We start from the raw sequence: 27,147 nt of genomic DNA, 5'->3' as shown, positions 1-27,147 counted from the left end.
GTATTTGGGAGGGTTAACCATTTCTATCAATCGGAGAGAACAACTGATAAGCCGAGATGATCGGCAGCCTCGCCTTATCATCTGAAATGGAAAATTCTTTCCAGCCAGAGATCAGTCATCTATTGAAATCCGCGTGGAGTGGACGTGCCTTAGTTAATTCGATTAAACCTTACCATGCAGCGATTTTTAGGAAGGAGCAGCCAAAACCTACTGCTTAGATGTGGTCATCGCTATCTGGCCACCACTCCTGTGGAGGAGGTCATATTTCCCACCAAATCGGATTTTCCCAGTCGTCATATCGGACCCCGAAAGACGGATGTGGTGGCCATGCTGGATACTTTGGGCTTCAAGGTAGGAAGGTCGCCAAAAAGCTTTGTTCAGATCATATTTCATAGCAAAAGTAAAACTATTTAGATAGCATCATCTTGAAATCCTGAACTCCCAGATTTTGAGCCAGCCAAGCTTAACTTTTACCACCATTTTCATTTTAGTCCCTGGCGGAGCTCACTGAAAAAGCTGTGCCCCAGAGCATTCAACTGAAGAGGGAACTCGACCTGGACAAACCTCTGAGTAAGTAGCGCTACGTTTTAATCCCAAAATAGCTGAAAAACAAGCCAGTAAGGCAATGGACCCCCTGGCGTGTTCGCAGGCGCTGATAACCGGGGTGATAAGCCCGGTTCAGCGAGGTCATCCCCCAGTTATCAGTGTTTTGACTGCCACCACGCTTGATCTTCGATTTTTCGTCTGCGTCTGGCTGACAACAATTTTCCATTCTGCAGATGAGCACGAGCTAATCCGCCGAATTCGCGACATCTCGCTAAAGAATCAGCTGTGGCGCTCGTACATCGGAATGGGTTACCACAACTGCCATGTGCCGCACACCATTATCCGGAATATGTTCGAGAATCCGGGTTGGACCACTCAGTACACCCCGTACCAGCCGGAAATCGCCCAGGGCCGCTTGGAATCCCTGCTGAACTATCAGACCCTGGTATCAGATCTCACCGGCTTGGATGTGGCCAATGCCTCGCTTTTGGACGAGGGAACCGCTGCTGCCGAGGCCATGTGCCTGTCCACCAGGCACAACAAGCGGAAAAAACTCTACCTCTCGAACAGGGTGCATCCCCAGACGCTGTCCGTAGTCAAGACGCGAGCGGAAGCCTTGGAGCTGGAAATCGTGGTGGGACCTATTGAACAGGCGGATCTGCCAAGCCGCGAATTGGCCGGCATTCTTCTCCAGTATCCAGATACTTATGGTGATGTCAAGGATTTCGAGGATATCGCAGCTTTGGCAAAGAAAAATGGGGTAAGCTGAAATAAGAAGATACAAACTTGAACTTGAACTTGACTATAGGATTCTCTCCTTTTTCATTTAGACTCTCGTAGTGGTGGCGACCGATTTGTTGTCGTTAACCCTTCTGCGTCCTCCGGCGGAATTCGGAGCTGATATTGCCGTAGGAACTTCCCAGCGGTTGGGAGTTCCTCTGGGATACGGTGGCCCCCATGCCGGATTTTTCGCCTGCAAGCAGAGCTTGGTGCGTCTAATGCCGGGAAGGATGATTGGCGTGACCAGGGATATGGACGGAAACGATGCCTATCGCCTGGCCCTGCAAACCAGGGAGCAGCATATCCGGCGGGATAAGGCAACAAGTAACATTTGCACGGCACAGGCTCTTCTGGCCAACATGTCGGCCATGTACGCCATCTACCACGGTCCGGAGGGTCTGAAAGCCATGGCCAATCGCATCCACCATTTCGCGTTGACCCTTCAAACGGGAATCCTGGGCGCGGGTCACGAAGTGATCAACAAGAACTTCTTCGACACACTCCACATTAGACTGGGCGGTGGTCAATCTCTTGAGGATCTCAAGGAGCGTGCCGAGCAAAAGCGCATTAATCTCCGATATCTTGAAGATGACACTGTCGGCGTGGCCCTTGATGAAACGGTCAGTGTGGCGGATGTGGACGACCTGTTGTGGGTCTTCAAGGCAGAGGCAACTGTGGAACACATTCTGGCGCGTAAAGATGTCCTTAAGAACTCGATTGAGAACTCCAAGTTCCTGCGTACTTCCCCCTATCTGCAGCACCCTATTTTCCAGAGCTATCACAGGTAAGAGATTTATGAACTCCAGAATCCATTCAACTTTAATGCTCTTCCTTCGCCACAGCGAATCCCGCATGGTGCGCTACATGAAGAAGCTGGAGAACAAGGACATCTCCCTGGTCCACTCCATGATACCCCTGGGATCCTGCACTATGAAGCTGAACTCCACCACCGAGATGATGCCCTGTTCCTTCCGCCACTTTACCGATATCCATCCTTTTGCGCCGGTGGAACAAGCACAGGGTTTCCATCAGATGTTCAAGGAATTGGAGCACGACCTATGCGAGATTACAGGATACGATCGTATTTCCTTCCAGCCCAACTCCGGAGCCCAAGGAGAATATGCCGGACTGCGAGCCATCAGGAGCTACCATGAGCACCGAAATGAAGGGCACAGAAATATTTGTCTGATTCCAATTTCCGCCCACGGCACAAACCCAGCTTCTGCACAAATGGCGGGAATGAAGGTGGAGCCTATTAGAATTTTGTCGAATGGTTCTATCGACATGGCACACCTGAGAGCTAAGGCAGAGGAGCACGCCCACGAGTTGTCATGTCTAATGATTACCTATCCATCGACAATGGGCGTGTTCGAGGAAACGGTTGCCGATATTTGCACCCTGATCCACAAGCATGGCGGACAGGTGTACTTGGATGGAGCCAACATGAATGCCCAGGTTGGACTGTGTCGACCTGGAGATTATGGCAGCGATGTTTCTCATCTCAACCTGCACAAGACCTTCTGCATTCCGCATGGAGGTGGTGGTCCTGGAATGGGTCCCATCGGCGTGAAGGCCCATTTGGCACCCTACCTTCCTGGACATCCTGTAGTCAGTCCGTTGAGCAGCGAGGAGCACAGTTTCGGTGTCGTATCCGCCGCTCCCTTCGGAAGCTCCGCCATTTTGCCCATATCCTGGTCGTACATTAAGCTTATGGGCAGCAGGGGTTTGAAGAGAGCCACCCAGGTGGCCATTCTCAATGCGAACTACATGTCCAAGAGGCTGGAGCAGCACTACAAGACTCTCTACAAGGCACCCAACTCCGATCTGGTTGCGCATGAGTTCATTTTGGATATACGCGACCTGAAGAAATCGGCCAATATCGAGGCAGTGGATGTGGCCAAGCGACTCATGGATTACGGCTTCCATGCTCCAACTATGTCTTGGCCAGTCGCTGGAACCCTGATGATCGAGCCCACTGAATCGGAGGATAAGGAGGAGTTGGATAGGTTCTGCGATGCCATGATTTCCATTCGAGAGGAGATTGCCGAGATCGAGGCGGGTCGCATGGACAAGGCAGTCAATCCACTGAAGATGTCTCCTCACACCCAAGCTCAGGTGATCTCGGATAAGTGGGATCGACCATATACACGGGAGCAGGCTGCCTTCCCAGCTGTAAGTATCTTGAATTATTTCATAATTATTTTATGTAACTATATCTAAATTTTTGTTACAGATCTTTGTTAAGCCAGATGCCAAGATCTGGCCCACTGTGGGCAGGATCGATGATGCCTATGGTGACAAGCACCTTGTGTGCACCTGTCCGCCCATACTGCCTGATTTATAAGGCACTTTAGTTTTAAGACCAACAATTCATTTCTATTAAACTACTTTTTAAATAAACCCCTTGAAAGTACCTTTTATATAAGAAAGTTCTTTATTTTTCTTGTTTAACTAGTAACTAAATTAATCATCTAAACAAATCATATATGGTAATCAATAAAGCACCAGTCATTAAAAACTAATTAAAATTAACTTATAAAATAACTCAAAGTAATAAAATAGTTGGGTGCTAAATGCATTGTGTTTCTAACGAGCTATTTAAATATTAACCATTTTAAACTTTTGAATTACGTGTACTTCGTTTTCTTAGCTTTAGATTCAATTTTTGAGTCTTTTACATACTTGTTATACTGTTTGTGAAAGGTATTTACATTGCTTGTGGGTATGGTCCACTCCATTGGCTTGGACTGCTTTGTAGGATCGGCTGCCTCCGAATATTCGGGTATCTCAACACCCAATAGTTTACACACCTTGGACAAAACCACATCCACATAGCTGGATACGATTAAGTTAGCCTTTTTGTCATGTTTTGTCGGCTGCAGATTACAAATGACAAATTTTCCACCGCGTTTCAGATTCTTTAAAGGAAGGTCACCGCTGGGAACGATCTGTAAAGTGGTTCCAAGCGCAATATTTAGGTCAGCGACGGTGGAGTGCATCAAACCCATTTCAAGGTCGTTTTCGGGAAGATCATGCTCCCAGTCCAGAACGTTGTCGTATAGGATTCCATATCTGCAGCTACGACCTTTGCTATCCATTGAAGACTTGCAGGCACGTTGAAGGGATTTTTGACCCACTGTTTCCACGGCAGTAGGGCTCACAAATTGTCGTCTGCATTTCTTACACTGTTCGATGTAAATGTTGCCGTGCAACTCGGAAATATACTTCCGATCCAGTCCGGATTTCAAGTGGAGACCGTCAATATTCTGGGAGATTACGTACTGCACGTAGCCACTTTCAATCAGGGCTATGATAGCCATGTGGGTTTTAGTTGGTCTGGCTTCATCGAAGGAGACATTGAAGTCCGGCTTCTCGCCCTTCTCCTCCAGGGTCCAAACGCCTTTGGGTCCACGGAAATCCGGAATCCCTGCGGACGTACTGATTCCAGCTCCCGTGTGCAGCACAACGTGTCCGGATTTCTTGATCAAATCAGCCAGTACCTGACACTTTTCGGCCACATCCTCATCGCTGTCGAAACTCTCTGGTGCTCCCAGGATTCCCTTGTTGTCGTAGGCTGACAATCCATCCGCGTAGTTGCAGCTCATGGTTTGATACAAGTTTGATCTACTTTAAAAGCGTGTATTATGTCTTTTTCGTATTAATTTCTTTATATTTTGTACGGCTAAGAAGTCCATCGAAATGTTATTGTTTATAAAATGACCGTATTCTGAACGCTACAAAATACTTTAAAACGTGCCAAGTGAAATTACACTGGTCATTAAAAAAAAGTATAAAGTGGAATAAAATTGGCAGTTTGGTTAAAATAAAATAAACCTCATATTTTAGTTTAACTTGGTTAAATATAGATGTAAAGTGTTACCTCAAAATATTTGTTATTATACTTAAAACATTCATTATAAATTATTTTATTTTCGACTTTGTTGTTCGGTGTACCAAGCACACATGCTTGGATTTTCAACTCGCACGGTCACACTGTAACCCCGCGCGGCAGCAGAAACAAAGTGTGCTTCTAATTTCCAATCAAATCGCCGGCAGGAAAACAAATTTTATCCACGGCAACGAAACAATAGTTTGTTTGGTCGTTGTAACGCTTGAGTTCACATTACCTCTCCCTCGGGCGAAGAACAGCTGAAACCGGAAACGGATCAGAGAATTAGCATCAGCCAGGACACGGATTTAGAGGCGCCATGAAGATCGAGGAAGTCAAGAGCACCGTGCGCACCCAGCGCATTGCAGCCCATAGCCACGTGAAGGGATTGGGCCTGGACGAGGTTGGAGCTGCTGTGCACAGTGCAGCTGGACTGGTAGGCCAGAAGGCGGCACGCGAGGCAGCCGGCATTGTGGTGGACCTCATCAAATCGAAAAAGATGGCCGGACGAGCGCTTCTGCTGGCCGGGCCACCGGGCACCGGCAAAACCGCCATTGCTCTGGCCATTGCCCAGGAACTGGGTAACAAGGTGCCCTTCTGTCCCATGGTCGGATCGGAGGTATTCAGCAATGAGATTAAGAAGACCGAGGTGCTGATGGAGAATTTCCGGCGCTCCATTGGTCTGCGCATTCGAGAGACCAAAGAGGTGTACGAGGGCGAGGTTACAGAACTCACGCCCGTGGAAACCGAGAATCCCATGGGTGGCTATGGCAAGACCATCAGCAATGTGGTAATCGGCTTGAAGACAGCCAAGGGAACCAAACAACTCAAACTTGATCCCAGCATCTTTGATGCCTTGCAAAAGGAAAAGGTGGAGGTGGGCGATGTCATTTACATAGAGGCCAACAGTGGTGCCGTGAAGCGTCAGGGTCGCAGTGACACCTTTGCCACTGAGTTTGATCTCGAAACCGAGGAGTATGTGCCGCTGCCCAAGGGCGATGTCCACAAGAAGAAGGAGGTTATCCAGGATGTTACTCTGCACGATCTGGATGTGGCCAATGCTCGTCCACAGGGCGGCCAGGATGTGCTCTCCATGATGGGCCAGCTCATGAAGCCGAAGAAAACTGAAATCACTGGTTAGTTGCGTATTTTTCATTTCATTCAGATTTACTAATTTAATATTTGATGACTAGATAAACTACGCATGGAGATCAACAAGGTGGTAAACAAGTACATTGACCAGGGCATAGCCGAGCTGGTTCCCGGAGTCCTCTTCATCGACGAGATCCACATGCTTGATTTGGAGACCTTCACCTACCTACACAAGTCCCTGGAATCTCCCATTGCCCCAATTGTGATTTTTGCCACCAATCGTGGACGCTGTGTTATTCGGTAAGAATATGGCATTAGTGAGGATATGATTGACTGCTACCCTGTAGTTCCATTCATTACGATTTTTTTGAGTAACGAGTCATGGTAACATGGCAACAGGGACATGTATAAATAAAAGTTCCCTCTTTCCAGTGGCACCACCGACATAGTTTCGCCGCACGGAATTCCGCTGGATCTGCTCGATCGTTTGCTGATCATCCGCACACTCCTTTACTCCACTGCCGACATGGAGCAGATTATCAAGCTGCGCGCCCAGACCGAGGGACTGCAGCTGGAGGAGAACGCCTTCGCACGTCTCAGCGAGATTGGAACCAGCTCCACGCTGCGCTACGCCGTCCAGCTGCTGACCCCGGCCCATCAGATGTGCAAGGTGAACGGACGCAACCAGATCAGCAAGGATGACATCGAGGATGTGCACTCGCTCTTCCTTGACGCCAAGCGCTCCTCGAAGCATTTGTCCGAAAAGAACAATAAGTTTATGTTGTAAGTTTGACGATTCCAGCTGAATTGTAATTCCATTTGCACTGATTTCCCAGTAAAAAAAAAAGATTAGCAATTCAATTTATTGTAATTCTTTGAAAAAATTCAAATTATACTTTCAATGGCGCTTCATACACCGACAAGAAAAGTGTGTACACACTTCAACTGAAAAGAAATCGAAAATGTTTGGTGGGTGTCTTAGCTAGATTAGGGTGAATCGTGAATTTCAACCGTTTTTTAGATGTTACGTGAGATAAACATATTTAAAAGAATTCGGAGGTCAAACCATTAATTCTTATAATTCGGTTGTTTGATTATAATTATTTTGTCTTTCGTTTTCCGCTAAATCTCCCATATTTGCTACTTGCGATATGGCAACTTCCACTCGCGCCACCCTCATTTTCCCACCATTCGACATCAGCTGGTCGCGTTGTTTGGCCAAGAATTCCAATTGGTGGTGAGTTCAGTTACTCAACGAGCGTCGAGCTGCGCACTGCCCCAAAATAAATAGCCAGAAAGCTCCGCTGAATTGCATGCAGTGAATAGTATATTTAACGATTCGATTCGCGGCGTGGGCGTCTTCTTCTTCTTCGGACCGTTCCCCTCGCGTCTCGCATCTTGCCTCTCGCTCGCTCCAACAACGCCGGCAATTGCACTTGGCGTGCGTGTGTGTGTGTGTGTAAGTGTGAGTGCGTGTGTGGTTTTCCGAAAGAATGTGAAATCATAATAAAAGTCGCGATTTGTTGTTGCTATTCGGCGCAATTAGCCACTATTTAACGCACATGTGTGTGTTTCGAGCTTATTTGTGTGTGAACAAAGCCAGGCATCCCGTTTTGGCGGAAATAAATGCAATCCTGATGGCAGGATCAAGGTAAAATGGAAACATTTGGGATCTATTGCATGAATGAACCAATGTTGAAGAAGCAGCACAAGCAGCAGCAGCAGCAACAACACAGCGGCAGCTAGGAGAGCGAAAGAGAGCGAAGGCAAACAAACGAAAATACAACAATAAAAAAGAAGGAAAAACAACAAAAGGTAAGTGCGTGTATGTGTGTGTGTGTGAGGGTCTGGAGGCCGCACCTCCCAATCAGAAAATTAGTGCTGTGTGGGTGCGCGTTACACTTTTTGTACTTATTTTTTTCGGCTTTAACTGTTATTATTATTTAAGTAGCACGAACGAGGGAATTACATAATTTCGGTTTTTTTTTTGTGTCTCTCTTTTGAGACTCCGAATAGAAAGCGAAAGTATTCTTATGGGAACACACCAGCGTGTGCGTGTGTGTTTGTTTTATTTATGAATGGTGATTATGAGACTTGATAATTAATTGCCAGCATACGTTGTGATTTGATTTCTGTGCGTTAACCAGTTGAGCGGATGTCTGTCTCTTTTGCACCCACAGCTGGTCATAAATCAAATAAGAATTTCACGCCACACAAATGAAAAGCAACAAACAAAAGAGACGAAGCGATGAACTCCCTCGCGTTCTGATCAGAACAGGAAGAAGAAGCAGTCGCATTTGCAGCTGCGCCCAGCGATCATTTTCGCATACTTCTTTCTTAATTTGTTTTTGCCGAGCCATTTTTAATGTGAAAATCTTGCGGGCGAAAATTGGTCGCCGCAGTTGGCCAAAAACATAACACATAAACAACACATTTTATGGGACGCCGGTGGCGGCGCACTTACACAAAAAGAAATTTAACAATTTAATATAAAATTATTTATATTAATTAATTAGGTATATTCAAATATGATGATTATTTACAATTGGCTATATAGTCAAGAGTAATAGCGTTGTAAATTGTGCTTACTTAAATATTTGCTTTTAAAAATTATTATTTTTATCCGTGAAGCGAATTCGCCCACGAGCCAGTATCTCTTTCTCACTTATGCTCTCTCCTGCTCACGCGATCGTTGCCAAATTTCAATTCACGCCCGCTGTTTTTGGCCCTACACTGCGGAAGATTCGTTAACTGGTTCGAGTCTGATTGGCTTTTATGTAATTTAGTAGCACAGTGGTGTTTCGATACGGTGAACGGAGAACAAAAAGATTTATTGCCATTTTATTAATACGAAACGTTTAGGTATATGTAGGTTTTTTTTTTAGCGTTTTAGCAATTATATTTTACATTTGCACACAATTCTTTTTTCCATCACCCTGTGAACAGCACAATATTTCAGTCTTATTTCAAAAAATATTTTATGTCGGCCAAAAAGGCCAATACAAATACACACGCAAAATACAGCAGAAAAACGACTTGAGCGTGTCGGTGTTGACGTTAATGAACTACAACAACAATTATGTACGTTTTGTAGACGGCAGCAAACAGCCAACAAAACAACAACTACATTTCACCGCAGTTCCTTTGTTGTTTCTGCGCCTGTGCTTTTGGTAACGATTTTTTTTTTCGTTTTGAAACTGACTTTGGCTATAAGGCAAATTTATGTTGTCCATTTGCTTGCAATTAGTTTATGAAGTCAACTGCGCGGTGAAATGTACATAACAGTCGATGTTCCCTTGTTGCAGGCAAACGAATAACTTTTAAGCATTGCATTTAATTGAGCATAGTGTTAAAAAAGGCGTTTTTTCAATAACAATGCTTTGATTGTTCGAATTTTTATTAACACCGGTGCGCTTCGTTGCAAAGATTATTGAACACATAACATATATGTATGTACCAATGTATGATATATTCAATACTCTTTGGTTGTTGATAGTTTAGTGTTGAGTTTTTGAGTTTTCACTTTACTACGCTAAGCTACTTAACGTCATATCCTCCGCTCTTAGTTATTTATTGTCAGTTTTCTGCCGCTGCTGCGTCGACATTTTTGCATTTCACTGCAAAGCCCATTAGTACAGTAGTACTTCTGTAGCCGGAAACACATCGCCATTCAAAGATTTCAACTTGCAAAGTACATCGTTGAGATGTGCTTTTAGATTTCTGCGTTTATTTAAATAAGCAGCACATTAAAAGAAAAGTTTTAGCATGCTTTTCAACTCTCTTTTAATTGGTTTAAAACCTCTTAGTGTGAAATTCACTAGAAGTCACCTCCGTTGATGTGGCTCTGTATTTTCCATTTCTGCTTTATGCTCTCTTGTAATTGTTTGCCCTTCGCAAGGTTGTTCCCACTGTGCGTGGGCGCTTTGGGGTGGGTGGGCGTGGTGGTGGTGGGGGCGCGAGTTGCGGCGGTGGCAGCGGTTTTCTAAAAAACATTTTGTTGGGCTGCCAAACAAAAGCAACAGCTGCGTTCTGCTTTGGCCGCTGCTTTCGGGCCTTTGTGAATGTGCAGCAAACAGCCTTGTAAGCGCCACCCACACAAAGAAGCGGACCACACAAAAAATTGTATGGTCACCAACACAGACGCCGCACAGCATCTGCACCGCGTGCTTGTGTGTGTGAGCGTCTGTAGAGGCAACTATGACGTGAGCAGCAGCTGTCAAAGTCGCCCACGCCTCAAGTCGCGCTTTAAAAGCGTCATGTGCTCAGCTGAGCGCGTCTAGCCCTCAGTCTTTCTCTCTCTCTCTCTTTCTTGGTACCCCTCTCTCTTGCTCTTTCAGGCTGAAGCTTTGTGCACGTGTGCGTTTGAGATTTTCAGCTTTCTAGTCAGCGATTTAAATGTATAACTAAACTTCAAAGCGTTAAATTTCTATGCAAATTGCACTACCTAATTTCAAAACCTATTTTCTGAGGCAAATATCTCTAATAATTTCAGAATTTCATAAGGAAAGTTGGTTGCACCTCTAAAAACTTTGTAGAACTGTACTCTATATCTCTAAATAAATGCGTCTATGTGTTTTTTGTAGATGAAAAGGTAAAAACGGTTGCATTTCGATAAGACAAAAGGGTTGTCCTTATCGAATCCCAATTTACTGAGCTGTGGCGTAAGACTCTTGCTCAGTTTCAATTAAAATTGCATAAAAGAAACGTTTTACCTGCCAGCCAGCCACTTCATTCAACGTGAATCTTTCAGCAAATTCATTTGGGGACAACTCCTACATACAAGTGTGTGTGTGCTTCTCAGAATTTCTACCGTATTTGCATTCGTATTCGTTTCATTGCACTTTGGGCCTTCGGTTCGGGCCACATACTACACCACAACAATGAGAATGAGCCATGGCATAATAAACTTTGCCATTTGTGCCTCATCTTGCCAGCCGCATCTTCATTGCCCCTGTTTGTCTAGGTGTTCTTTTTTCTAACCTTGTGCCAATAAAATTGAGAAAACAACCCAAGAAGATGTGATGTGCACCGCACACAGAAAATGAAAAACTAGAAATGTTTCTAACACAATTTTCTACTTGCCTTGCCATTGTTGGCCGAAAGTGTGGGCGCAAGGGGAAAGTGTGCAGAAGTGCCAGGGAAAATTGAGTGTGTCGAGCGGCATTTAATTTCTTGCTAGTTATTTTGGCTAGACCACTCGGTTACGGCTCAGTTGCGCCGCTAGGTGGCGCCAGTCGCCAGTCCGCAGCACGTTCCCAATTAATCGACGCCGCTCGCTTCATTTTATCTACGAGCATCCAACTATCAGTTGGCGCTGCGCTGATCAACACCTTCAATTCGAGAGTGTGGATGTGAGTGTGAGTGAGTGGGCCGCGCCAGGTGAGTGGGCCCGTTAAAAGCGCCCCGGTGACTCAACTCAACTCAGCAAGCGCTCTACTCATTTCATGCTCCTCGGCGAAGCGGAGAAAGCCTACGGTCGATCAGAAAGCAGGTGCACTGCAAAAAACGACATTAGAAAATATAATCAGAAATTTGGAAAATATTACAACATGATTTTTCATATTATAATGCTGTAGCAATAACATATAAACCGAGTACTACTAATAAAAAACGTACGTTTTTTATCATACAAAATTCCAAACTTATTTCAGAGCTTGGAAACTCACTTATCATAAACATATATGATAAGATACGGGATATCTTATAGGGTATTAGTCTCTTTAACCTTAGTTAAACAGCTTGCACCCTCTTCCAATTTGAAAAACATTCCTAAAATAGTTATAATGAAGGTAAAAGAAAGGTATCCTATTTTCAGATCCTAAGATGGGGATGCTTTTTCCAGTGCACGAAATTGACTTTCGGTGAATATGTGTGAACATTTGTACGTGCCGATAAGATGGTGTAAATATTTGCAAACAATCGAGCAGCTCACCTGGACTCGCTCATACATAATGTACTGCCAGTCTCTTTCTTACCTTTTCCCCATTTTGGCCGTGTCATTTACTCGGCGTTGTTTTTTGAATTGTCGGTTGTTGTTCTCGGCGGTGGGGCTGAGTTGCCTAAAAGTCTGCGCTTATCAACGAATTTTCAGGGGGACGTGCGGCGACTCAATTTACTTAATGCCGCACCTTAACCGCCGCAGCAACAAATGCAGAAAACAAGAGGTGAGAAAGAAGAGCGCCCTGGCGAAAGGCGAAAAATGCATGATTCATGCGGTCGGTATTTCGCTGCGCTGCGGTGGCGTGCACTGAAAACAATTTGGTAAGAGTAACACCTTAAATTAGGAGTTTAAAATGGAGCAGTCCATATAAGGCAACAGGCTGAAAGGATACAGTCATATAATTTTAATAAATTTTTATTGCCTATGATTGTCTAGTTTTTTCTTCGAGTGTAAAGCGATGGGCGGTGGTCTGTTAGTCAGTGGGTCAAACTGGTGTGGGTGGTTGGGTATTAAGGGAGCTTTCGTTTTGCCGGCTGCCTGCTTGTTAATTTTAATTGATTTTAATTTGATTTGCTCAAAGTGAATTTTGTTTGGCCAACGCCAAAGTTTTTTTTTAGACCTCACTCCCTCCCTCCTCCTTTTATTTCTTGCTCCTGCTGCTCTTCAAATAAATTGAATTTCTGAGCACATATATCGGGTTGATGGGGGATGGGGGGGTGGGTTTGGCAAATGGCTGACCCACTTACGGGCTAGAGAAATGTTACTTGTAGAAAATATATTTTTTGTTAAATATTGCAGTGGAAAGAATGCACTTTGCATTCCACATTGCAATCATCCCCAGCCCCAGCCAAAAACCCATCCAGACAAACAAAAGAAGCATGAAAACAAACACACTCTGGAGCCATGCCATCTGTCCTTCTCCAGCAAGTATCTAGTTCTCCAGAGGATCTTTCACCTGGCAGCCTTTGCACTTTGTTAGCTCATTGAGGTGCCGCTGGGAGTTGCTGTCGACTTGAGTAGCTGCTCCAAACTCTTCCAACTGCTCCATTTCCCCCCCGGAATTTACCGCCTTTCTTCGTTGTCCCGCTTTTACCTGAATCACCTGCTGCTTGTGAGCTTAATGAAATCCGCAATGTTACCCACGATGTATGCATGTACATAGCCACACATAAATTCCCCTGTAGATTCTGATGGTTTTGCTGAAACGGGGTATTTCTGTTTTTCAAATCAATTGGGTCATGGAATGAGTTTTATAAATAACATAGAAATATTTCTCCTGTAAACTAGTTATGTAAGTCTGCTTAAGATAGCACACAAAGTGCGCTTTCAATTTGATGAAACAATAATAATTTTCTGCTTCGGTAATGGGAACTTTCATATTCGGTTACGTAACGAATGTATGTATGTAGGTCTTAATGCACTTTGCCGCTGTCCGTTGTCAGTCGAGCGGTAAAGAAGGAGAATGCATGTCGCTCCGCTGAGCTGTTTGCACGGAGGAGGTGTGTTTGCGTTTGCGGGTGTTTGTTTGTCTGGATGCATTCGGATGAAAGCTGGAAGGGATGTGCAGCCAGCCATCGACATGCCTTTGTGGGGGCCATGTCTTTTGTTGCTTTTATCCTGGCCATAAAGTTCAAGGAGCTGGATTGAATTCCGCTCGCCTCCTTGCCATTCTCTCTTCACACACACATTTGTCAGTGCCTTGTCTTGCCAAATACACTGAAAGAAACAAGCAATAGCTTAATAAGAAAGTAGCATATATCACAAAATAAATCCAATTTATATACATATCCTATAACTACAACAAATTGGAACCCTTTAAAGTAAGAAAATCCTTTTACCTCAGTGTACTGCTGGACGTGGACCACCCGATGATGCTGGGAATGCATTTTTATGCGCATTATTAAGTAATGCTGGGGGTTGAGGTCACGTGGGTGGGACAAAATCGCTTTGCTTCTCAACCGAACCGTTTAGAAGTATTTATTGTGGATTCTCCAAATGGGTTTCCTCCTCGGCCAGAGGGGGATTACAGCGAATCGCGCGAATGGAATTTGTAATGTGGATGGATGGCAACGGAAAGGATATTGAGCGAAATGCATCTCAAAAGGTTGTTATGAAAGGGAAGCGTTGCTATACGAGGTCCTGAAGGCATTGTCCAATATTTTCAATCGATTTGCATTCTGCGATATCTGCAAAAAGTAATTGATTTCATCAAAATACGACAGGAATAGGAGAAAGGAGTAAGAAATCTAGAAATATTGATATTATGGAAATGGGATTCTAACTGCAACAATGAAAATACTTCAACAATATTATAAATTCATGCTAACGATTTTCCAATTATTGCTGCCTTGCCAGCTTCGTTTTAAAAGCCATTTTAAACCTTTTTTTTGGGCTGATCGAGAAAATATCTCGGCAGTTCATTTACGTACATGTGTCACGGTTTTTGTCCCGTCACTGTGACCGCAAATATTTTATTTACATTCCATCCGGAGAAGCCAACCTATTCGGGGCTTAACACCAAAAAAGCGGGGGACTACGCAGTTTGTAGAACTATTTGCGAAACCAACACATGATGGGTGCTGCTGGTAGTGCTGCAAGTGGAGGCATCATCGTAATGGCTGCTTCAGTGAACCAGGTAAAGGCGGTGGCGCCAAAAAGCGCAACATATTGGGTGGGAAAAGAGGAGCACATCCCGGCCAGGGTTGCCACCACTCTCCTCCTTTTCGAGCTTCCCATCATATGCAATCATTTTAAATCTGGGTAAAAATGCAGCCACTTTGCCGTGCAGGCTCATCAAAAAAAGATGCGCATATGTGTGCCAGCTCAACCAGCACACATAAATAAATATATATACATATATAGGTAAAATATAGTTGTATAAACATGTGCATATGTATAGGGCTAAATGGGTTATATTGTGGCTTTCCCTGCGCGGCATAAAAAGTATAAATAAAATAATTTAAAAAGGGCCAACGATTCCAAGGGGGAGTAAAAACTTTTCCTGAGCCCTGCACCTCCACTTACCCTTTCCCCCAATTTTGAACAGTGTAGCAAATATGCAAAACTCGCACACACACACAATCAAACAGCTGCAGACTTTTGGCATTGCCTTGCGGTTTTTTAGGAAAATGGGTGGAAAAGTGCAAGCGTCTCTGTCGCTGAAAATCCTAAAATGCTTAGCGTGGCAAAATCAATTTGATGCCATTTGTTAAAACGCTTTATGGCTATGTGTGAGTGAGGAAAGTGTGCCTGGGAGTGAGTGAGTGCATTAAATATGTATGTGCGATGGAGAATTTTCCGATAGAGATTTTCGGTTAAGAGTCGCCTCTGAATAGCAAGACTGGAAGCTGCACATCCTGCGGGAGGATTTTATAGGCACTTTTTATTGTTCGATTTTTTTTTCGATCTGAAAGTGCAAAGAAGCTTTAAAATTTTAATACCTCCATTACCTTGCAAAATCTGGTAACAATGCGGTCGGTTTAACGAGCAATCAGCTGCATTGCAAATATTTAATGCAACAAATATTGATTATTGTCCTTAAAGTTGAAGGCGTTGTAGCAGATGAATTATGAAATTTTAAGGTTTCATACGAAAAACTTTCTTTTTTCGATTTGCACAAATAGGGAATACAAACCGGGCGTAGATTTTTCCATTTTCTTTCAGTTTTATGCCACTTTTTCGTCACACCCGTGGGGGTGTGTATGTGTGTGTGTGTGTGTGTGTGTGTGTGTGTGTTGGCCAATGTGTTCTCGCCTGTTTGTGTATGCTTAATGCCTTTGTGTTTGTGTTTAGCGCACGAATATCGGTCAAGGCTGGCAATGCAGCCAACTGGCGCACATTTAGACGACGTTTGGTTGTCGCCTCAGCTGGCTCAGCTGCCTCAGTCGCTGCCTTCTGATGTCTGTGCCTCATTTCTGGCAAAATATGCCACTAAATCAACACGCCAAGCGCTGCAGCAACCAGCAACTACACTGAGAGAAATTAAAACGAAAATCAAAATAATTTGCTTTAGCAAAGAAAAATACTTTGTGGAACTTTTGGCGCAGTGTAGAGCAGCATCCCACGCCTCAGTGGCGACACGTTTGTTGGCAACTCACCTGCGAAATCTCGCTGCTGGCGTTAATGACATTTCAACATAGTTCCCCCCCGCACTTCTCGTTTAATTTCTCCCACCCCCGCGCGTGAAAATGTTGTACATGACAATGCTACCCTGTAGCACAACATGGCAGGCCCACGAAAAAAAATAAATGGCATTAAAAAGGTCAAGGATGTTTTTTGTAGGTCCTGTGGCGTGCACGCCATCAGAAGAAGCTCAACCCAGACCCAATTTCCCGGGACTATGCTCCCGTGGGCGTGGTTCTGTTTAGTGCTGATTAAGTGCCCACAATTCCTGACCCAAATGTCCGATGGCAGCGATGGCGTGTTTGTTGCCATTCTACTGGTGGCGGTTGCACCACAACTGCATTTGTTTTTCGGCTTTATGCTGCTTTTATTTTGTCGCTGGAAGGCCGTCAGTTTTGAGCCGGAAGTTTGCGTGAGTTGTAAAAGGGAAAATAGAGCGAGAAAATGGTGGGAGTTTCCTGGAGGCGTTGCCGCTGGGCGTGGCTGCTATGTTGTCCGTGATAAATCGAAAGGCGGTTGTATTTTTGGCCAAAAACATTGCCTATTAGCGTGTTTGCTTGGACATGTAAACTTAAAATTGAATTCAAGTAATTGCTAGACGTTTAAGTACTTAGAGGAGAGTTTTGTCAAACCAGTTGTAAAAAATGTGTTATTAAATTTTACATTCCAACTAGTTAAAAAATACTCCTATTATATCCCTGTTATTTTTTCCAAAAATTAAAGTAAATAAAGTTTCAAACGAAAATACAATCACAAAGGAAACCAAGAGTACTTGCTGAAAGACTGGTTTTAATTCAGCTTAAATCAAGGCGAAGCTTATCAATTAGCGAAGCTAAAACAGAAAAAGGGGGACGGGGATTTGGGGCGGTCATTGAGGGGTTGGGCTCCTTCGTAGGGAAAGCTGCGCAGATTAATGCTCCATGCATAATCCTGTGGAGCGTAATTACCGCAGCTAACGCTAACCCAGCAGCACCGCAACTATCAACACAGCGCTTTGATTAATTATATGATCCATGTTTGGTTTTCCGAAATCCCTCCACCCAGAAACCCCTTTTTCCTGTGGCCCGTGGCTTCTGTAAAATTAATTAAGTCGAAATGAAACAAACCAGATACCCACTTTGTTTGAAGGGGGGAAACTTTGCTGGCTGACTGCTGTCCTTCTTCGGATAAAATAACGCATACGCCGCGTTGCCGCTTGAAAATTTGCCAATTTGTTTGGCTGTCATTGCATTAAATTTGCAGTTGTCCAACAAATGGCAATCGAGGCAAGAAAGTTGCACCACGCGACACGACAAATCATTGAAAAGTGTTCAATGCCGCTTTTGCAGCATCCGGAAATTCCCAGGATGGGAAAAACCACAGAATTCGGTGTAATCCCATTTAAGCAAGCTGCTTTTCAGCAGTTGATTTGCTTTGGCTTGCAGCATGGAGCGTGCTTGAAATCTGCTATCAACACTTGTTTATGGAGCTGGTTCCCCTTATGGCCCCCAATCCTCCCTCGCCCTCGCCACTCAGTCGAATAGAGCTCTTCCGGCTAAGAAGTGTGCCCAAAAGGAGAAGCGATCCAAGGCTTACGCATTTGTCGTCTTAGTAGTTGCAGCTTCTTGTGATTCTGCTGCTGGTTTTGCCACTCCCACTTCTGCCGGCTGCGGCGCCTCTTAATCCATTTGCTGCACTCCCAGTCACGCCCACACCCACCGGCGTATACACGCCCTGGCAATAAAACTTTCACTCTGCTCTGCCCTTTCCTCCAGGCCCTAACTTTGCTCCTGAACGAGTGCCTGCAATTTTTCCTCAACAACCAGAGGCGATGACGATGATGGCGACGGCGACAACACAACGTCAATGAGCTTTTCTTGGCCAGGCAGCGTCAGTCGGCTTTCATACCCAGCAAATTCAGAGGGTTGGTTCCAACTAAGGAGTTAATTAATAAAAAAATAAAATAAATTATAAGCAGATGTAGATTAGGATATGCCTGGACCTACTGTTATTTAAATTGGTTTAATAACTTTGTAAAAAGGATCTTGGAACATGGGATACATATGTTCCCTGCTGCTGCTTAGAATTTAATATTTTATTGTAATTTCTGTTTGTATTTTTCGAACTGAATAGCTACTAATTATCTGTGCCATACAAATTCGGTATCCTTTTAGTTCATCACTTGATGTAATCACCATTCTTTCCCCTGTTTATGCGAGTCTATTTACTTGATTTCGTTTCTTGAATTTATTTTCGGACTGACCTACATTGATGGCTGTGGACTTGGCTACGCCAGTGCCTTTGTGCTGTCCTCCTACTTTCTGCCCCAAGAACTTTGGCTGTCTTTGGTTATATGCTATATGGTGTGGCATGCCAGCGAAAAACGTCATATGATTTTTGATTATAACGTCAATGGGACGACATAAAGCTCGCAGCTGCTCTTGGCTGTTGTCTTCGGTAGCGCCATTTCTTGTTTTAAAAATACAGAAAAGAAAAATAATGCGAGAGTAAGTATTCTAAATGTTTGACAGCTGGAAAAACGAAAAAAAAAATAACAGGATGCAAGTGACTTAAATACTCTTTTGACTGTTGGCATAGCCAAGACTTGTAATAACAAATAAATAAATATAGGAATATATGCAGTTTGTGCAATAAACGAAAAAGTCTAGCTAAAGTTTGTAAGAAATCATTGAGAAGTAAAATAGACAATTTTTTCAATGTAATTCCTTTTTTTTGTTACCAATGACCAATATTTAAGAGTCAGAATCAAATGCAAGTACTAGGCATGCTGAGTGGTATATAAGGTCAGAGTTCATCGATGCATGTAAACGACAAGCCCCCAGAGGGCAACAAGGGTATACAAAATAGCCGAAATAATGTTGTCGGGCGACAAGAGTTCGCTTTTTCCACTGCCACTCGTCTGAATCCCAACTCCCAGTTGCTAACCATTCTGCCACTTTCTTCCGCCATGGGCAATGGCTTCTGGTCCTTTTGTTCTCCGCCACTGTCGCCGTCTCTTTCCCCGCCCCTGTTGCTGTCTCTATCGCCATCTCTGGACTCTGCTTCCCGTTTCCTGCGTTTTCGTTGCGCCAAAAATATGAAAATTGCTTGTTGTCTCTGTGGTCTCCACTCTTTCGCTTGTTATTTCGAAAACACTGGGGGAAATCTAAATTTTTAAATAAAAAGACTAAGTAAAAAAAAAGTTAGTATTAGCAAGGAATTAAACTATAGATTAGATTATATGTGCATTCTTTTCCAAAAGTGTATAACGTGAATAGGATTTTGTTTTAATTAAGAGCATAACTTATGCATTTCTGTGCACTTTGGCTTCACAAATTTTCTCAGTGTAGCCATACACACTCCATTTTAGCTGTGGGTAAACCCCATCAATTGTAATTTTAGCCTTTGCCTGCTTTTTGTAAGCTGAATGTCGTACATTTAGCTGTTTTGTTGTCATTTCTCTTTGTTGTTCCTATTATTACGGCTGTTGAAATAGTTTTACGAGATAGTTTCGTTGCTTTGATTTCGCAGTTGGAACAAGAACAAAGATTTTTTCCGAGATTAATCGAATTGTGATGCTTGAACAGCAAGTATTCGATAATTAACATATTTCAATGTGAAGTATTGAGCCATTTGTTTTGGTTCCACTTTACTAACTGCCTTTTGGCCAAAATAAATCGAAAATACGAAACGCATAAAGCCAGGGGTAGAATGCAAATGGGTGAAGTTCTATTGTTCTAAGCGATTGTTTTTCTTTTTTTTTTTTGGGTTTGTATGCCCAAAATTCAGGCCAGCTATAGATGGATTTTGATTGCCAAAATGGTTGAACAATCGCTCGGATTGAGGGAGGGGTTTGGTAAAAGGCTTTGACATGCAATATTTATCCGTTTAGTCATTTTAAATTTATAGATTGAAAAATTTCGAAATTGACAGCGTTTTACAATGATCCACGATAGTTGGCTGAACAATCGACTCTGTGACGAGCCAAACGCAGCTTGACGTGCAATAAATTCCATAAAACAATCTTCGCTATTTAATCCGAAAGAATTTTTTATAACGTCAAATTCCGGAAAAGTTGAAGAAAAGTTGATAGGCAAAATGTCACATAATAAAATCTGTTCTTTTACTCATTTTAGAAATGAGAGAAATACAATACTGCAAAATGATATTAGTTTGATGTAGTTTTTGTTGCCGTATATTTTTTGTGCGTATTTCAAATAACAAGTTTTTCTTAGAAATCCGTACAAAAATCCGTACGAATTCCCGTTGAGAAAAGTCTGTAACGGAAACCTTTTTTCACAGTCTCCAGTTTAAATTAACTTCCGTGGGGAAAACGCTCTTAGCTGCATTAAGGTTGCGGCTGAGCTGCGTTAAACCCCTTCTAACCACACACCATCACCATTAATTGCATATACATATACATTATGTACACACATGCAAACGCACACTTGCATGTGGGTTAATGTAAGTGTGTGGGTAGGTTTAATCATAATTTACTAGGCCAGCGGCCACAGCTGTTGGCTTTTCCCCATTTTCCGGCGTGAGTCAATTAATAATGCGTCGAATATTAAATTTATGCAAAAAGGCAGCGTTAAGTGCATTAATAACGTAATCCAATAAGGGTAATAAAACCGCAGTTATCTCCAAAGGAGCAGGACCTATTAAAGCTTATGGCAAATTTGGTAGAAATCACATAATTTTTATGGATATGTTCTTGAAAACTTTTCACCCATTACCATATAAATGTAAGTGTAATATTACTAACTGCATTATTTAATTAGCGATAAGCCAAGCCTACTAAAATCAAGAGGCCAACGAACCGCTCTAAATGTATATACTCTGGGTCAAATTACTTTATAAGCTTTTTGCTTAATTAAAGCGAACAATTTTTTGTAATTGATGATAGCCCAAAGGGCTAAAATGTGTTCAGAGATCAGGAAATGCAATTTATTTCATGAACTCATCGCTCTGCAACGGTATAATGAATCATTAATTTAGCAAATAAACACTAACAAATGTGCAATTGTGTTAACTTTCTGATTTGCGTACTTGGTAATACATTTATAAAATTGAAAAATAAATAAACAAAAAAAGGAGCGACGAGGATGGGATTCGAACCCACGCGTGCAGAGCACATTGGATTAGCAGTCCAACGCCTTAACCTCTCGGCCACCTCGTCATTTGATTTATTGGCATATAAAAGGGTTATATTTTCATAAATGGCAGAAGTCACTTAAATTGCCAGCTTTAAGCAATAAAAGTTAAAATACGGCAGATAATAAATAAATGCATATATAAATAGGAAAATATTATTCTACAAATTGCTTTCTGCATCTGCTATTGCAACTCAAGCCAATTCATTGCATTTTTTTCTCTGTGGTTTTAGTTGCAAATGCATGGGATAACTAAATACAGAAAACTGTCGAAATGAAAATGAACAACTGACAGTTTGTTGGCTAGGTTTGGATTTTTCCTCTGGTCATGGTATGGTGCAGATTTAGGGGGATGTAAGGGTTTTTCTTTTTTTTTTTTTGGTCTCCCACACGCATTGCCATGCATCGTTTTGCATTTGAAATTTCACTGCCACTCGCTTGTCTAATTTATTTGCAAATTTTTGAGTGCAATTTTTGAGTATTCCCTGCTGCAGTTGCTCCTCTCTCATCCACTTGTGGGTTTATATTTTATTTTCTTTTTCTGTGTGTGCATTTAATTACTGTTTATTTGTCTGGGCGACTTTGCAAATTATGCACACTTGAAGCGAATAGTAATTTGCAAGGGGGAATAAAGTGAATAACGTTGAATATATTTTCTTTCGAATTTTTAACAACAAATTTAAGCTGAGTCAAAGGGAAAGTTTTGTTTATTCTTCTTTCTATTTATTTTCCTCCTTTGTGCGAAATAGCTGACGTATTTAAAATCAAATATCTGGAAATTCCCCACAATTCACTTTAAGGCTTTACTACTAATGTGCTCTCTTTAGCAAAAAGGCAGCATTTCGCTGAATGTTTTTATTAAGTTCTTATATAAGTTTATGTTTTTCTTTTCCTCTAAAAGGCACTTCTGGCGCAAATACACAAAAAAACTAACAAAATGGCAACAACAGTTGCTAAACTGCGCCTTTCCCCAGAATATTCGACAGAATTGCTCCACCATCGCCACCTGCCATGAATCCTTTTCCCGGGAAGAAACTCTTGGAAAGCACAGAACAAAACAAAAGTTGAAAATGCATTTTAATTACATGCGTCTCTCTGGCGTGTGCCACGCCCACCCCTGGCCATAGCCGCCTGGCCGCCCTCTCTTGAGTCATGCAGTCTGCGCTTCAATTTAATGGGTAAAAGTGCTTAAAGCAGCAGAACGCTGCCCAGAAAAAATAAGCAATTAAATTAATTTTTCGGTTTGTTTCGGCGCACTTTTATGGGCCTGGCCCACAGAGCAGCCTCAATGCGTCGAAAGTGGACAGCGGTCGGTGAATAAAAAACAAGCAGGCAACAATTAAAAAAGTGTGCCAGCTTTTTTCGAGCGGCCAAGAAGCGACAAGTGACAAGAAATGCCGGCGACCTTCGAAAGTGGGCGGTGGGCTATGGGCGGCTGTTTTTTTGGGTCGGTTGCTACGATATAAGCATTCCGACAGTCTGTCATTTTTGCGCACATTCATTTAAATGTCGAAATTAATGAACAAACGCAACGAGCAACATTTGTCACGCAGAAGAAAGCTCAAGAAGTGCAATACACACGCAAATTGCTTAACTAATTGGCTAGAAGCATTTTGGGGAAAAGTGCATTTGCATTTTCCGACAGCTCCGAATTAATGAGGAATTTTATCAATGATGCATGCAAAATCAATTCCTAGCTTAAAAACTTTTCCAATTAACGAGAGTTTCTTCCGCTTACCCTCTTTTTCCCCCCTTTCCCTCATTCAGCATAGTTTTTGGGCGAATAAGTGAAATATATATATTTATTGCATCGTAAAAGTAAACCAATATTTCGCTCCATGACTCCATAAAACTTTATAGGAAGGAGCTAAAAAAAAATAACAATTTTTTTTGGGTGCGCACTAAAAACTTTTTATTAATGTTTGTCGCACTTTTTGGTCGGACATGCGGCGCCCGAGTCTAGGAAGCAATTTTATGTTTCGACCATTGTTTGTTGGCCTTTTCGCTGTAGCTGGCCGAAATAAACACATTTTTATTACAGAATATTTTGCGCTGGATGCGAGCATTTTATTGCACAACGGTTGGCTCTAAATCAAAAGCTTTTTACACTAACTGAATATAATTTTCCAGGCAAAAAAATGCATGAATAAAACGCATAAATATGTGAATGCCCTACAAAAGCAGGCAAAGTTGACACAAGCCGGAAGTGGCAACATCTATATGCACAGTGCGTTTCGCAGCTGTAAAGCGTAATATTTTGGCAAAAAATAAATGATTTTAAGGATAAGAAGATCATATATACACATATATTTCTATAAACTAATGTCATTGTAAGTCCATAGTGCACTGTGCCAGCCTAATGACTCTTCTTATCGATTGCAATTAGGCCTAAAGTACAAGACCCTTCGCAAAATCCGTGCCAAATTCAAGTAGGCCCCTAAAAACAACATCCCAGCACAAGTCCTTTTGCGAACATTACGTATACGCCACGTGCACGTGCATTGTTCTGGGCACCGGCACTCTTGTCTTGGCCGAAAGGAGTGCAAAATGTTGCTGATTAAGTGGTTGCCGCAAGCAATTTGCGTCAAGTGAAGCGCGTGACTCTCAACATGTGTCAACCGTACAGTGGAGACTCGAACAAAAAGCCATGGAGGCGCATGGAAACAAAAACAAAAGCCGCGCCAACGCCACGATGTGCGACAATTACGACCGTAAATTATGCCACAAGCAACACAGCAACAATAACAGCAGTCGACCGCAACGCCCTGTGCCACGCCCCCTTTTAGTTGGGCCGTTTTGGCCTGGTCCGCCAACTTGGCCACAAAAGAAACAGGCAACAACGACAATGCCAACGACAACTCAATTAAGTAAATGAGCGAAAACCGAGATGTTGTTGTTGCTTATGTTGATAATGTTGTTTGCGAATGTTTGTTGTTGCTCTCGGCAGAGTGGCTTACTTGTGTAATTAAGTGAGCAAATCACAAAATAATTATACAGCTCAGGGCACAAACTGAGCTAGCGCCCACTAGTCGCTTCATTTTTCTTCTTGCAGGCTATTTACTCTTGATGTCGTCATTCTAATTTTGCAAAAGAAATGCAATTATCGCACTCTGTCTCACTGACAATTAGCCGGAATAACTAAAGCTTATCTCAACGTCATGCAAAGTCAATTACGCACAGCTTAAAGGGCCAACACACACAGAGACACGCGCAGAGCCACACAAGCTGGCTAACACACACACACACACACTCAGATGCAAAGTGAAAAGGACATTTTGTAGCTATGGCGTCCTTTTAGACGCCTGGCCACCTATTTCCCATTCAGGTGCAAGCAAATTTGCCCCGTGCAATGAAATGAATGCAGGTGTGACATGAAATAAAAGTTCGGAAAAGAGTAATGCAAAAGGAATTTACTTTGGCTGCAAAAGGTAAAAGGTAACTGCACTACTTGTCAAAAGAGCAACTGAAAAATGCATATGCTTTAAAGTGAAAAGTCTTAAATTAACAGTCTCCTTATTACCTTTAAAAAGTTCTAAAACTTGACCCGGTTTCTTAGGAACTAATCTATTAAAATTGAATATTTTCCGAAGATTATCGCAATATGGAAAGCAACTTCTTAGCTGATTTCACGCGACTTAACACCCAAGTGTTAGCCAAAAAAGCGCATAACTAGAACTTCAGATGAAAACGGTGTACAAGTGGGGTAAACTTTTGCAATTCATAAAAAGTTGCGTTTTTAATCATCGCTTGGCACTTTCATGGTAAACTATTTTAAGTATGCGCTGTCGATTCAAGCGAAAGTTTGCGATTTATGGGCACCTTCAATCCACTCAATGCACGCGTGTGTTGTACGCAAAAATATTACGTATACGTTACTGTGTATGTATAGAAAGTTCCTGTTTGATTCCCCGCGGGCGTTATTGAACCAACAAAAAGTTGAGCAGTCAGCGAAAATGGCATTTCCGGTTGAAGTTGGCACACAAACAAAATTCCAGCAATGTCGCGTTTATTTATAAGGCAACCCGAAATGCAGGCACGCACATGGCTCGACACCCCCACCCCCTTTCCTGATTTTCCGACCCCGCCCACACTCTGATTTCACTTGTCTTTCTTTTTATTTTTGTTGGCGACGTTTTTGGCATGCAAGTTTTGCACTTTCCTTTTTTCCTCAGCTTATTTTTTTTTTTTACTTATTTTTGAGTGACTTTTTGCTGTTGCATGCGCCAAGTGCAGACATGAGGCGAAAACGAGGCAAGGCAAGGTCTTAACTAGGTCGATCATTTGATGGCACACGCACACACCAAAGCCCATCCGAACTCACATTAAATATTTACCAGTACTCGGAGAAATAAGTTTGCTTGTCGACAAAAAATTTTCTTTTTTGAAAATATTTTTGAAAAGTTGACGGTCCTTGTCACTAAAATCATACTGTAGAAGGTTTTTCTCCTAAATTTTGTAGCTTGCATACTTAAATTTAGTAAGCCTACTTAAAATCACTATTTTTGCCCATTTTGAGGCGCCCACTTCTTATTCCATTTTCCACCAGTGCCATAATAGTGCGAGTAAAAATGGCGTGCGGAAATTATATAAGCTCACTTGATGCTATTAAGGTTTGACTTACTGCCTGTCTGGTGTCTATTTGTCTGCCCGGCGACTGCCTCCGGGTGAACCATGTGCTTTCCAGTCCGACGACGGGCATAGCCTTCCAATTACATTACCCGGATTTGGATCGTCAGCTCGCTCCATTTCTCGGTCGCTTCCTCAACGGAAACACGGGATTGGGAACGGGAATATGGTCTACCCACTTTGAGTCGGGCAAATATTTGCCCTGCCTTCGACTAAAAGGTGATAAACTTGGCATAATGCAATATTTAATGTTTGAACAGGCATTTAAAAGGTTATATAATGCAGTTATGCTGTTTGGGCCCACACCATCATCATCATCATCGCCATCACCATCACCGTTGCCATCATCGTGGTCTGAAGCATTTCTAGCTGGTTGTTTGCCCAGCGCTGATAAGCTTTGAAATATTTTGCACGCCCTGCCATATGCAAATGCAAACTAGATATGCACTGGCAGAAAAAACTGTTGGTATTTGTATGAAAACAAACGATTTATGTGGAGAAAAATCTACCTTTCGTATGTAAATATGCAATCAATTTCTGTAAATTATACATATTCACTACTATTGATGACTCTCTCTTGGATTACAAACTAATTTTGAATTTTTTTCCTCAGTGTAGGCTCATTTCCAGCCCCGAATCCAGTTACAGCCGCAGTATTAGAGTCAGGGCCAAAATCAGTGACAGCGGAGCATAGGAATAGTGTACTCTCCAGATGGATAGGCGCATGGTACTATGTATATGGGCTCAAACATGGTTTCAGCTCCAGCCAAAGCTACTGGGTTTCGGTGAGCGTGTTTACATGCTTTCGACTCTGTTGATTAATGTTGTTGGCCACCCAGCTGAGCATTGAGCAATGCCAAGCAACTTCGGCCTGATGGATGAACGGAACGCAGCAGGTCTTCCCATCCATTCGTTGGCATTCCACTACTCCAGCTCTTACCGGTCCGTATTAGGGCCAAAAGAATGTTAGACTCTGGCCAAAGTGTGTCTGGGGCATGCACATAGAATTACCTGAGCAA

General features: G+C 42.8%; 4 protein-coding genes, 1 long non-coding RNA gene and 1 other non-coding gene across 8 annotated transcripts in view; 3 read left to right on the top strand and 3 right to left on the bottom strand.

Moving 5' to 3' along the window:
- The first annotated feature begins 92 nt into the window (after positions 1-92).
- LOC6728661 (glycine dehydrogenase (decarboxylating), mitochondrial) lies at positions 93-3,748 on the top strand. The gene is made up of 6 exons (XM_016175087.3): positions 93-351; positions 492-570; positions 780-1,306; positions 1,377-2,110; positions 2,169-3,498; positions 3,560-3,748. The coding sequence occupies exons 1-6, from the start codon at positions 175-177 to the stop codon at positions 3,668-3,670; spliced, it is 2,958 nt and encodes a 985-aa protein (XP_016035313.1). The 5' UTR covers positions 93-174; the 3' UTR covers positions 3,671-3,748.
- Positions 3,738-5,083, bottom strand: LOC6728660 (NAD-dependent protein deacetylase Sirt6). Its single transcript, XM_016177046.3, has one exon. It carries the CDS (start codon positions 4,929-4,931, stop codon positions 3,954-3,956), a length of 978 nt encoding a protein of 325 aa, XP_016035312.1. The 5' UTR covers positions 4,932-5,083; the 3' UTR covers positions 3,738-3,953.
- A 218-nt stretch (positions 5,084-5,301) lies between these two features.
- On the top strand, positions 5,302-7,168 carry LOC6728659 (ruvB-like helicase 1). The gene is made up of 3 exons (XM_002103962.4): positions 5,302-6,351; positions 6,409-6,607; positions 6,740-7,168. Exons 1-3 carry the CDS (start codon positions 5,535-5,537, stop codon positions 7,092-7,094), a joined length of 1,371 nt encoding a protein of 456 aa, XP_002103998.1. The 5' UTR covers positions 5,302-5,534; the 3' UTR covers positions 7,095-7,168.
- A 297-nt stretch (positions 7,169-7,465) lies between these two features.
- LOC6728657 (serine/threonine-protein kinase par-1) overlaps positions 7,466-27,147 on the top strand; it is a 44,375-nt gene continuing 24,693 nt past the window's right edge. The window contains exon 1 of the mRNA XM_039295174.2: positions 7,466-8,122. The gene's annotated coding sequence lies outside the window, so the exon portion shown is untranslated. The remainder of the gene's footprint in view (positions 8,123-27,147) is intronic.
- On the bottom strand, positions 18,625-26,004 carry LOC27209222. Of its 3 annotated transcripts, none has more exons than XR_006541937.1 (3): positions 25,824-26,004; positions 19,296-19,536; positions 18,625-18,818 (listed from the first exon to the last, which is right to left on the bottom strand). It is a non-coding gene; the product is annotated as an uncharacterized LOC27209222 (long non-coding RNA). The 3 variants fall into 3 exon arrangements; XR_005544246.2 differs by having other exon boundaries at positions 25,837-26,003; XR_006541938.1 differs by having other exon boundaries at positions 19,296-19,515; positions 25,837-26,003.
- Trnas-gcu lies at positions 21,447-21,528 on the bottom strand. Its single transcript has one exon. It is a non-coding gene; the product is annotated as a tRNA-Ser (tRNA).

This window comes from Drosophila simulans, chromosome 3R (genome assembly GCF_016746395.2).
Source record: "Drosophila simulans strain w501 chromosome 3R, Prin_Dsim_3.1, whole genome shotgun sequence".
NCBI lineage: Eukaryota > Metazoa > Arthropoda > Insecta > Diptera > Drosophilidae > Drosophila > Drosophila simulans.
The sequence above is the reverse complement of the archived record's forward strand: the minus strand, read 5'-3'. Positions and strand labels throughout refer to the sequence as shown.

Bases quoted from the DNA above. Each gene is read 5' to 3' on its own strand.
- LOC6728661 (XM_016175087.3), top strand. From the start codon at position 175: ATGCAGCGATTTTTAGGAAGGAGCAGCCAAAACCTACTGCTTAGATGT. The intron at 1,307-1,376 runs GTAAGCTGAAAT...TTTTTCATTTAG, and splicing joins CTTTGGCAAAGAAAAATGGG to ACTCTCGTAGTGGTGGCGAC. The intron at 3,499-3,559 runs GTAAGTATCTTG...TTTTTGTTACAG, and splicing joins AGCAGGCTGCCTTCCCAGCT to ATCTTTGTTAAGCCAGATGC.
- LOC6728660 (XM_016177046.3), bottom strand. From the start codon at position 4,931: ATGAGCTGCAACTACGCGGATGGATTGTCAGCCTACGACAACAAGGGA.
- LOC6728659 (XM_002103962.4), top strand. From the start codon at position 5,535: ATGAAGATCGAGGAAGTCAAGAGCACCGTGCGCACCCAGCGCATTGCA. The intron at 6,352-6,408 runs GTTAGTTGCGTA...TTTGATGACTAG, and splicing joins GAAGAAAACTGAAATCACTG to ATAAACTACGCATGGAGATC. The intron at 6,608-6,739 runs GTAAGAATATGG...CCCTCTTTCCAG, and splicing joins CGTGGACGCTGTGTTATTCG to TGGCACCACCGACATAGTTT.